Source organism: Rhopalosiphum padi, chromosome 3 (assembly GCF_020882245.1).
Source record: "Rhopalosiphum padi isolate XX-2018 chromosome 3, ASM2088224v1, whole genome shotgun sequence".
In the NCBI taxonomy this organism is placed as follows: Eukaryota; Metazoa; Arthropoda; class Insecta; order Hemiptera; family Aphididae; genus Rhopalosiphum; species Rhopalosiphum padi.
In genome coordinates this window covers 61,614,086-61,626,958 of record NC_083599.1, presented here as the reverse complement: position 1 = coordinate 61,626,958, position 12,873 = coordinate 61,614,086, and the positions used below count along the sequence as shown (strand labels likewise).

Here is a 12,873-nt window from a genome sequence, read left to right as displayed (position 1 = left end):
AATTAAATTGAATCGTACAATTTCTGCAATGTTTGTGTAATAATGATCAAATTATATTACCAATGTGGCGGTACTTTACTTAGCTATACAGCACACATCCGAACACATGATGAATCGTTGGATGTTCGATGCAAGTTTATATGTTTGTCATTGTGGATTACCTGTTTAAAAACGTGACAAACCAAATGCTTTTTTGGAAAATAGTACAACACAATTTGTTGTATGCCAAAAAAATTATACGAACCCCTCAAGATGTAGGTACTTTAAATACATGGCAGAAGATTACCACTTATGTGACTGTCATACACAGGCGTCATTGCGTGTCACCAAATCAGGTATACATATAGGTAAACCATATTATACGTGTGCAAAATCATATTCTGACCCGAATAGATGCAGATATTTTATGTTGTATCAAATAGTATATTGAATATTATATTAATAAATAAAATACATTACCTGTACATTTTGATTTTTTGTTGCTTATTATTTTAATTTATATTTTCCAAACCAAAAAATATAAGTCAGTTCTGATTTCACCAAAAACTTATTTATGTTATTATTCATCGAATGAAAAAAAAGTCAAAAAAATCAATTTTAAGTTTCTCAAATATGCAAATGTTTGAAATAACTTTATAATTCAGTTTTATGTGGTTTATTAACAATAACATAAAAAGTAAGTACGATAGGCAAATTCTGATTCCACCAAAATGTTGAGCATATAAATACAAACATTTCTAAAAAAAAAAATTCTAAAAACTTAAATTTTTGGTATTTTAAATTCAAAAACACGATTTTTGAAAAAATTGTGCATTTTAAAGTTTTTTATCATAACTTCCAAAATAAGTTCGACCGGATTTTTTTGAAAGTACCATCAAATTAGGCATGCAAAAACATACATTTTGAAAAAAAATTCCAAAAAATTGCTTGGGAGCTAATCTGCATTTATGCCCTAGCCCTAACAATAAAATTTAAGGACCCCCCTGCCCCGTTATTTGTAAAAATTAGTACTTAAGATTCTTTTTATCAATACAGTCCACTCAAAATTATATTATCTAAGTCTTTTCATTTTAACTGCTTCCATCATATTATAACTATCCGGTTATCCAGGAAGCCGGCAATATCTTGTGCCACTCGCGTGCCATTCAGGAAGGCCGCTGCACCACACAAGAAAAAGGGGATAAATCATAATTATTAAAATAAATACTGATTAGAACTTAATTTGATGATTAGTCAATTTAAACATTTTATTTGGTTTCTAATAAATTTGTTTTTTATGTGGATGATCCGGTTTGAGTTCTAAATGACCATATTTGTCTTGGTACTCGCCCGGGCTAGATATTTTATAGTTATTGACCGTCAGTTGTTAATTATAATAATATATTATTATTTTAGCCCGGATCGTGACTACAATAATTTAAAGAAGAAGAATTTTTTTTTAAATATAATGATTTTCCATTCTAAATGCTCTTAACAAAAATTAAAGTAAGTAGTAAAATAAGTTAAAAATTACATAGTCTTTAATTAATATATTAAATTTAGTATTATAAATACTATCTACAAATCTTTAATTTAATTTTTAGAAGTAGATGGTTTTCGTTCTTCTATTTTTTTCTGCTGTATCATATTTCAACGAGTACCATTCATTGAAACTGAAAATCATAGCAATAATAATTAATAAATTTTCTGAATATCATGAATTAATATTATACGAATAATTACCCTATTAAATGTAATAGTCATTGGTCTGAGATAACAGAACAACTATTACCCCATCAGAAACCAAGAGATCGACATGATGTAATAGCAAGAGTATTTAAATTGAAATTGAAAAAATTAATGGATTTAATAACAAAAAGTAATATTTTTGGTGAAGTTTTATCATGGGTTTATTCAATAGAATGGCAAAAAAGAGGATTACCACATGCTCACATTCTGATATGGTTAAAAAGTAAACTTCATCCCAATAAAATTGATGATTTCATTTCAGCCGAGTTACCAGATCCAGAGAAAGATTTTTAATTGTTTGAAATTGTAAAAAAACACATGATACATGGACCATGTGGGAAATGGAATCCACTGTCACCTTGTATGAAAAATGGCAAATACAAATTGAATTATACTCGAAAATTGATAGATGAAACCAGGACTAATTCTAAAGGATATCGATAGTACAGAAGGAGTACAACGAATGGTGGTTTTAAAACTTACATAAAAATGAAAATAATGCTTGGGAAATATAAAACAGTCAAGATAGATAAGGGTGGATTGTATCCTACTGTCCACTTATTCTAAATCTGCTAAAAGGACATACTAATGCTGAAATATGTATGTCGATTATTTCCATTAAATATATATTAAAATATATTAACAAAGGTAGTGATTAAGCAATGTTTACGATAGAAAATAATAATAAAAATGAAATTAAAGACTATCAATCTGGAAGATATATAAATATTAACGAAGCAATATGGTGGATTTTAGGTTTCCCTATTCATGAGCGGTATCTCAACATAGTTAATCTCTCTGTACACCTAGAAAATGGACAGCGTGTTTACTTCTCAAATGAGAATGTTGAAAAAAAGCAAGAACACCACCAGAAACAGCATTTTTAAAATCATACCAAGCTGATCATTTCGCCGAGACGTTGTATTATTATAAAATTCCAAAATAGTATACATGGGATAATTCAGCCAAACATTTTAATATTATAAAGCAAGGAACTCCGGTCAGTGGACATCTAAACATATTTAAAGCTAATACGATGGGTCAAATGTATACGATACATCAAAATAATCCCGAATGTTTTTTCTAAGAATCTTATTACATAATGTGCGTGGGCCAACATCATATGAAGATATAAGAAATATTGATGGGATTAAATATGAAACATACAGAGAAGCATGCGAACGACTTGGTTTACTTAAAGATGATAAATATTGGGATGATGCGTTATCAGAAGCGAGCAAAACAAAACGATCAAGTCATATTAGATCACTTTTGTAACCATTTTAACATAATGTATTCCATCAAATCCACAACAATTATGGGATAAATATAAAAAAAAAAATATGAGTGAAGATATATTATATCGAAAACAGAAATCAAATAATTGTGATATGGGTTACACAGATGAAATCTTTAATGAAGCTCTTCAAGAGGATGCATGTTTGTTAATATCTGGTAAAAATTTAAATCAATGGGGATTAACTTTAACGGATCAAATACAAAATATTTCCCACGAAACCGAAATTTTACGTGAAACATCATACAATATATCAGATTTAAATGCATACATCAATGTTAATAAATCACAACTAATCGATGATAAAAAAAAGCATTCGAATGAATTATGAATATTATTGAAAAAAAATGAAGAAGGGTTGATATTTTTAGACGCACCAGGAAGTACTGGAAAAACTTTTTTATTAAATTTAATATTAGCAGAGATAAGAAAAAAAGGCGATATCGCTTTGGCTGTAGCGTCCTCAGGGGTCGCGGCAATCTCGTTACATGGTGGCCGTATTGCACATTTTGCATTAAAATTACCATTGAATTTTAACTTAACAGAAGATCCTACTTGTAATATAATAGATAATCCAGCAACCTGTAAATTACTAAAAAGAACTAAAGTATAATAGTTTGGAATGAATGTAGAAAAGTGAATAAAAAAGGACCCGAAGCTTTACATAGAACTCTACAAGATAACAATAAATCTATAATGGGAAAAGTAGTTGTTATTTCAGCTGGTGACTTCCGACAGACTTTATCAATAATAACACGAGCAACACCGGCTGACCAAATTGATGCATGCTTGAAAAAATCTTATCTTTGGAAACATACAGAAATTATAATGCTAAAAAAAATTTGAGGGTATTTTAAACGCATAATCCTACATTGAAGGCTTTTTCAGAACAATTAATACTCCTAGGGATATTGGGTTATTTTCACACAGATACTACTGACCTTCCCCAGATCATGCTCAATATTCATGTTAAATTTCAAGTGAATCGGATGAGTAGTTTTCAATATTACGAGTGAGGAAAAAAACGACATTCATTTTTATTTATATAGAAGATTTATGATTCCTGGTTGGGATGGTAGGATTTAAAAAAAAATATAAGTTATAATTAAAAATGGTGCTGAATTCGATAAAATTATATAAACCATAGGCGCGCTGATACATTAGACAAGTTGGTCAAGATCATCTGTCTGTTTAATGCTCACTCACGTCCGCGAGAGCGCGTTCGGCGAGCGGTCGCGTGAATACCGGACCGGCCTGCCGCCGTTACCATTAATCATTAATCAGTCAGTAGTCGTCAGTCTCTATCACTGTGTCTACTTGTTTATGGTTTATATTATAATATTATACAACAAAAACCGTTTAACGCTGTCTATTCGTACAATTGTGTGTTAATATATTTTGTATGTGTTCTATCTATTACCATGTCAACGTCACAACCTCAGTATAAAAAAAAAATATTTCAAGATGTGTAGTTATTGGCCGTAAAATACAAAAGTGTTATACTGATATATCAGTTAAGAGGACGCCACACTAAAAGTGAAACGTATACAACGGCCGAGAGAATGCGCTGTTAAGTGTTTTCGCGATCCGCATGCACGCGACGTTTTAACCACGCCCACTACTAGTAGTCGGCGGCCTGGTTACGATTGTGTTTATACGGGAGCGATATTTATTATTATATGAACCTTCGTCTATGACGGATCGCGCGTAAATATACACGTAAATGGGTATATTATGCAGCTGTAATATTTTTAATATCCGCGGGTACCTACGTGATTTGTATTTAATACGTTATTAGATACTTACTTCATAAAATATTTATTCATTAAATAATACCTAATTTATAACAATAATCTAAACTAATATTATCTAAATATCTATAAATATTAATTTTGTAGTATAGTTATATACTTAGGTAAATGTACCTATTGCGTATACATTTTACGTTATACTTTAGTTCATGAACCTGTTGCCACTAACATATTTTTTTGGTAATTCAAAGAAAAATAGAATATTGACTATTGAGCACAATAACCTGTACCTACTTACTTACACACACTTAAAAATTAAATACATTATTTTATGTAGTTATGTAGGTAGGTATAAAGAGTTAAAACGATCTAAAACTAAAAACATAAAAAGATTAGCCCACCAAATTCAAGATTACAATAAGAAATTAATATGTATAAAGATTAGTAGTATAATAGTATAGATATTTACAATATAATATAATAATATATTATACTATAGTATAGTATATTAGTATACCTAGTCGCTAGTCTACTTATTGCAGGTATATAGGTGGTACATTTATATTTTATTTAATTGTTAGTCGCTCGTTTATTTTTTCTTTTATATAAGTGGGTTCTCTTATGTCTGATATAAGAAGTCTTTTCCCATACAGTGGATCAACAATTTCGGGTAAAATACATTCAGTGTAAAACCTAAAAACATACATTTATAATTTTTTCATGATACAAATACATTTAACTCGATAAAATTTGAAATTCCTTACAAATTTAACTTTTTGATCATTTTTTCTTCCCAAAATGTTTTGTCGTAATAAATATGTTCCACACTTATCCATTTTTTGGCGTAAACAACAAAATAACATACATTTCTACGTGTTATATGAAGTTGACCCATAACTTGATAATAATACTGATGATCATTTTTTAACTGAAGTTTATTTTCTTGTGTTATATTACAATATGACAACTAAATAAAAAAGGGTTCATTCTTATGATACATATTACATATAAATATTTACACGATTTTATATGTATAAATATAATAGTATAGTACTATAATTAAAACACATAGATATAGCTTACAAGTTTATTATTTACGGCATCAACACTGTTTTCGCTATCTTTTGCTGTGTATGGGCATTTTATTTCTACAATAGCATGATCCCCAACCAAACCATCTAAAACAAACAAATGAAAAATATTATAATATAATGTTATTCATTATTGATATTATTATTAATTATATAGGTAAATGTGTAATTTTTATCGGTACTAAATGAATACTTAATTAATTTACGACATTTTTAATAACAAAAAATAACCTGGACTTGCTGCTAAATATGGAAAATTAGTATCTATAACAAGCCCGCTTAATTGAACGTCCAGCTTAATGATCTCCTCTAGTTTTTTTCTAGCTTCATGTTCCATATTATGCCCATAACTCATTTGTTTAGATGTAACAGGAGGCTTATACAGTATGTTATGGACTTTGGTCTTGCAGCTGGTGTTTGGTCGCATTTTGCAAATTTCACCAAATCGTGAAGCTGTCAACCTAATTTTTCGTTCTTGAAACCAATTGGGATTCAAGTTTTGATCCCTCGTATCGATTTCAATTTTTTTTAAGTCAACTGTATGTAGATATTGAATAAATGAATTTTTCTTTTTTCGTAGTTCATCTTCATCTAAAGTATCCATTAGAGGTTCAGCTAACCCATAATGACTGTCAGGACCTTTTGATCGGGCACTAACCATTTTCTTCCTATGGATTTTTTTACTATTGTACAATTTCCGTCGGTTTATAGTATTTAGTCTTATTCGATCAGTATTTTTCATGAACTTTTTACCAATTGTTCCTAAAATTTATGTAATACAAATATATATAAGTATGAAGACTATAATTAGTGTTTTGTATAATAAATATTAAATTGTGTACAATTTATTTTACTCTCCAAAGTGTTATCATAAAACCAAAATAAAATGGAGTATATAGGTCACTATAATGTGTGTATTAAATTTTAATGAAATGATAGGTATCATTGTATACGAAAAACGATTATGAACGGAGATGATTTGTCAGTCTAGTATATATTATATTTAAATTAAATATTGTTATATATTTTATTTTATTAAAAGTAATTTATTTTTCAATTAGGACGGTTTGGCGATTGCATAATATGGCATATGGTTAATCAATTTTTTCCCAAAAATATTGCATGTAGTTATCATAATATTATTTATATTATCATAGGTATACTATATAGTATCATAAAGTTACTGTAGAGAAAAGTCTAAAAATCGAAGCACTTTTACAGTTTTACCGCTCAAAAATGTGCCGTCAGGCGTCAGACGAAAAATAAAAATTATAACACTGACTCTTCATTCTCCTTCTAAAATCGAGCCTCGTTTCCATAAAACAAATTAATATTTATTGTATATTGTAATGTTTTAAAGGGTTCGTCCCGTAATGTAAATGTAAAATAAAATAAAAATAATAAAAAAAAAAACACAAATCATTTAAAATCAATACATTCATCATTCCTTCAGATTTCAGAATCTAAAATAAAATAGTTATTATTGAATGATAAATAATATAAAATATGTTTATTTATAATGCATTTAAATTTAAATACTTTCACATAAATAGGTACAATAGCATAAAAGAATGTATATATATGGTTATTGGTTAATTACCTGGACTAAAATTCATAATTTTCTTATGGATTGTGCTTAAATATGCTTTAGAATTAAAGGAAATAATAGCTGCTTTTATTCTGGTCGAATAATTATTACTTTGCGAAAAATTTATTCTTTTTCCACCCACGTATTTATTGATAATTGAGTTAAATTGCTCGCATATATTGTTATCTAGATCTTCAATTAAGCTGGAGCTATTATTTACTAAACGAGATGTAATTTTGTCTATTTCTAGTAAAATACCACATCGTAATGCTTCTGGTACCATGTTGATTTCACCTATTTTTGACCCTTTACAAAAATAAGAATTACATTCTTGGTGCTGTCCAAATCTATGATAAGGTGCATTCTTCAAATCGTTTTTAAGATCTGAAAACATTTTTATAACGTTAGTATGATTAATTTTAAAACGCACACAACTATATTATATACGAATTACCTGCAATTTTTTGATTCTTTGATTTATCCAATATATCTTTTTGATAACTAATTGCTTTAGTAACATCAGATCGAAATCTTAGGATATTAGTCACGATAAACTTTCGTATTGTTACTGGATATTCAGTTTTTGTAGCCAGCATTTTAAGTTTACTTATATAATTGCGCAGCAAGTGATTTCGACACTCGATCTTTTGTATCATGAATCTAGGGCCATATGGTAAAATCTCATTTAGTCGTTTCACAACACTACTGTCTCCGTCCCCTATTACAAAAATCATAAGAATATTGTTTAAAATGTCAGTATACTAAAACTAAACCATACTTATTGTATAAAATCAAAAACGATTTCTGAGCGGAGACTGAGCCTATACGTTTGTAAAAATGTTTGCGATTTTGACTTAGTTTTTAATAATTATTAATTTGAACTCTAAACGCTTATCTAGACTGTCTAGATAAAAAAAAAATCGAAATATTTTGAAAACTTTATCGTGTATATTGTATATATATTATATATATAAAGCTAATATTAACATTTAGTAAAAATGTCAAGTACAAACAGTTTTTCACTTTTGAGTTACAGCAAACCTTGCAGAATAACGCATTTTCAAGCTTTTTTACTCACAAATAAAAAAACTGTCTCTTATATATTTTAAAATATTGTTAATTTATATCAAAAACGGGTTTTGCATAAATTTTCTTGTTTATTTTATTTTTCCCGAATATTTATAAAATTAATAGCAACTTATTTTGATGGTCTGCCCTCCACACATAAACTAGTAATAATAATTATAAATAAAAACACATATATAATTGGAAAACCAATTGCTAAGCTCAGAATTCAAAAGCTTAGGAAAATAATTGTAATTCATTACATGGTAAGTTAAAATAATATATAATATTACCAATAAGCTTATTAAATTTGAGTCCATGCATTTCAACGCTTTTTGAAAAACCTTCCACTATACCACCGGCCTCCATTGCAGTGGACGCTTGTTTCCAATTAAGAAAACAATTATGTTTTGGAATTTCTTGGCTTAGAGATTTCGATCTCTGGCACACTGCACAGTACCGATTTTTAATGCCGACAAATAAAACTTTACCAGTTTTGTACCCAATTATTGTAGCCTAAAATTGAATTTTGTATAATATATTATTCCTACATATCATTGCACAAATTATGGTTATTATCTTACCGCTCCTGATAATGCATCGTACTTAGTTTTGTAGCTGCGTTTAGACCACTGGCCATCCGCAACTACAGTGCACATTGGTGTACCATCAACGTCAGTATTTCCGCATTCTAAAGCTAATTGTCTCTCTTCGTTCCCAGCTTTAATCATTTCATCCCATGCTGTATCCTGAACAGCATTTCCAACTTTTACTTGATATTTTGAAAAAGAAGTAGCTGAGAGGCAAGGTATTTCGAGGGAAGCCGAAAGTTCATTTAATTGAGTAAATCCAATCCCTATTTTTTTTTTAAATTTTAGTAAAATTATTCAAATACTATGTACTACGTTCCAAATACTAAACAATAAATATTTGCAGTTAAGCTTTGATGTTTTGTAGAAAACGGATTCAAAAGGACTAAATTGTCCCCAGCGGATCAAAATGTCCCCGAATCAATAAGTCCCGTAACCAAAAATATTGATAAAATTATAAACTTTTTAAAATATGCATCTAATAGTATAAAATGAAAGAAATACGCCCTAAAATCAAAAATAATTCGAAATATAAAATAAAAAAAAAAAAAAAAAATACAAAATAAAATTTCAAAAATAGCTTTGTGAAAGCATGAAACACATTTGTTTCATACTTTGCTTTTTTGTGATTGGCAAAACAAAAATACAAATACTAAAAGTTCTTTACCCTTGTAATAATATTTAAATAATTTAAAAATGTCACTCTACAGATTATTATTTATTGCTTTTCTTTACATACCAATAGATAAACTTCCACTAACTACCGCTTTATTTATTGGTAAGTAATTATTTTCTGGTACATCTTTTTCCGTAGTAATTGAACTACTTTTACAACACATTTTACATTTAAATATAAAAACCGATTTATATCCTCTTCTACATTCCGACTGAAATTGCATATCTATAAAAGTACAGCCAAATGCTGAATCGTGAACGGTGTTTTTAATTTGATCGAATAAGTGAGATATGTCTACTATTCTTCTGCCTTCAAGAGTGCTATAAAATAATTAATATAATTCTACGTAATTAATTAATTATACGTTGTTACGTTAATAATAAATAAAAAGAAAATATAAATTTAGTAAATAATATTATATATTTTTTTATTTATTATAAAATATAGTGATGATAGTGTACATAACATAAATTTAATATACTTAGAAATCACTGTATCGGCATCAGATGACGAATCTACACATAATTCATGATTTTCAACATCAGTCACATTACATAAGGGTACACCGAACATTAAACTATTTCCTGTTTCTGTAATATCTAATGAAGATCTAATAGGTTCTCTATAGGTAAAAAAAATATTAATATAATAATCATTTAATTTAATAAATAATATTATGTTATTTTATATTTATAAATTGATTAAAGGTAAATAGTGACAATAGTGCACACTCTACAGTCTACACAGTACACAACATAAATTTTATATACTTAGAAATCACTGTATCAGCATCAGATGACAAATCTACAGATAATTGATGATTTTCGACACCAGACACATGAAAGGGTATACCGTTTACTAAACTACTTCCTATTTCTGTATCCAATGAAGACGTTTTAGGGCAATGTGTCATAGAATCGAATTTTGGCGTACTAGTTAGCATCGGTTCTCTATAGATAAAATAATAAAACGTTATGGTTTTTTATTTTTTTAAATAAAAATATATGTAGTTAATCTATTTTAACTTGCATAAACGATAACGATGGTAAAGATCCTATTTCATCAGTTCCTAATAAGTGAATCGATGATGTGCTAGGTTCCGCTTCCCTGTTTAAAGTATACCTACGTATTTCAACTGTACTAAAATATGATAATTAAATAATTATACTTACCATGTCACTGTTTTTTTCTTAAAATTATTAAGTCTACCTAAATTTTTTTTTTTTTATACTTGTACATCTCGACGGTGCTAGACGCTTCTTTTTGTCATTCCGACGGTCATCCATTTTTATTAAATGCACAAAAATCAAATAAGTAATAATTTTCGGATATAGCTAATAAACGCTGATGACCGATTGAAATTAAATAGTAAATTGATTACTGAAGTCTGGATTAAGTGTTCCCCCCGGCGCAGCGCCCGCAGTCTAACAAAACTATTTTGATTCAAAATATTATAATTTATATATTATATTAGTAGTAGACGATTCTTAGAATTTGTCGTATATAAGACAGATATAACTGATGGTGATACCATAGATCTCTATGTGTATACTGTATAATTTTTATAACCCATACAACGAAAATTTAATTGTATTATTGTAGATGTAGTATGTATTATGTATACGTATTTTCATAATTCAACGCAAACCACCGGGCGTATAGACATAGAGTTACCACAGATACTCAGACGCAGGAGTCCAAAACCAAATTATAATAATAAATAATTAGGTATATTATATTATTATTATTATTATTATTGCTCGACCCAATACGGGATCGTAGAGACGAGTAGACGACGTTATCGCTAATTTATATTCCGGCAGGCGGCAGTGCTATTTTTATTAGTACACACTACACAGAACGGACTGGTCTGGTTGTGTCATAGAGTGGGGCAGCGCCGCCGCCGCTAGAATTCACTGCAATGAAGCAGCCGCTAGGTGCGCCAGTGGACGGTGTAAGGAATTATACATTTTTTTTGGAAACAATGGAAACCCTTCTACGTACTTCAAATGCTACGAAGTCTTCAATGATCGTAGACTCATAAAAAATATACTGTTAGAAAGGCTATAATTTTTTCTATGTTTTGTTGGAAACCGATTTCTGGAATTTGCATTAACAAGCGAGCGTAACAGCATAACAAAATATCGTTTTATAAAAACGAATTTGCTTGTATTTTAGAAAATAAATTATATTTTAAATATCTGATTCCAACAAAACATAGTAAAAACTGTCACCTTTTAAACAGTGTATTACTTATGGGTCTACGACCATTATTTACTTCGTAGCATTTGAAATACGAATGCATTATTTTTGATGCAAAAAGACGGGTGTGGCGTCCTCTTAACCATATATGAAATATGAACGATTTTATTTTATTAGGTATAGTATGCCATCTTTTTCCAAATCCAAACAGATACATGGAAACCATGGAAAATACAACTTCTGAAATAGATTGATATTGTTGGTTTAGATTAAAATGATGCATTATCTGTTTATTAAAAAAAATTAATTTGTAGTGATCATTTTGAGGACATGTTGAAGTATGGCTTTTGGGTCCGAGAAAAAAATCGCGAGAAATTACAAGTCCTAATCAATGCCGCTCAACAGCACATATAGACACAAATTTAATTAATAATAGAATACAAATGGAATGGGTCGGTATTATTTTTATGTGCTCGTTATATTAACTAGTGTCTAATACATTTTTGAATTTTCATTAAATAAATAATCAATTAAATAACACCTAATGTTAATGTAATACAATTATTACGATATTTTTCTCTAGGGCGTGAGTTCTAAACATACTTACCAAACAAAAACATTCATCCTCTTCCATGTGGTTTGTTGATAGTTTTCTTTTTTTATGAACTTTTGGGACATTTGTTTTCTTTTTGGTGGAACGATTTTGGTTTTTGATGGTTTAATTTTCCTCATTCATTTTTCTTGTTCCAATTGATTTTTAATTGGACTATCAGTAAGAATACGTAGTAGTAATCAGTAGTAATTTCACGTTTTCGTCGATTATTTTTGGTTGTTTTTCTAGCAGGTGCTTTTTGAAATGGTCAAATATCAGTCGGAAACAATGGT

The 12,873-nt window shown here is 28.9% G+C and overlaps 1 protein-coding gene across 1 annotated transcript; it reads right to left on the bottom strand.

Moving 5' to 3' along the window:
• Nucleotides 1–5,056: 5,056 nt before the first annotated feature.
• On the bottom strand, nucleotides 5,057–11,072 carry LOC132925295 (uncharacterized). Its single transcript, XM_060989703.1, has 13 exons — nucleotides 11,018–11,072; nucleotides 10,816–10,921; nucleotides 10,557–10,736; nucleotides 10,279–10,408; nucleotides 9,850–10,117; nucleotides 9,105–9,376; nucleotides 8,814–9,036; nucleotides 7,910–8,173; nucleotides 7,468–7,839; nucleotides 6,099–6,629; nucleotides 5,860–5,954; nucleotides 5,541–5,743; nucleotides 5,057–5,469 (listed from the first exon to the last, which is right to left on the bottom strand). Exons 1-13 carry the CDS (start codon nucleotides 11,070–11,072, stop codon nucleotides 5,343–5,345), a joined length of 2,826 nt encoding a protein of 941 aa, XP_060845686.1. The 3' UTR covers nucleotides 5,057–5,342.
• Between the last annotated feature and the right edge of the window lie 1,801 nt (nucleotides 11,073–12,873).

Coding starts and splice junctions, on each gene's coding strand:
- LOC132925295 (XM_060989703.1), bottom strand. CDS start 11,072: ATGGATGACCGTCGGAATGACAAAAAGAAGCGTCTAGCACCGTCGAGA. Junction 10,922..11,017: donor AGCACCGTCGAGATGTACAA/GTATAAAAAAAA, acceptor ATTTTAGTACAG/TTGAAATACGTAGGTATACT. Junction 9,377..9,849: donor TAGTGGAAGTTTATCTATTG/GTATGTAAAGAA, acceptor AAAAAAAAATAG/GGATTGGATTTACTCAATTA.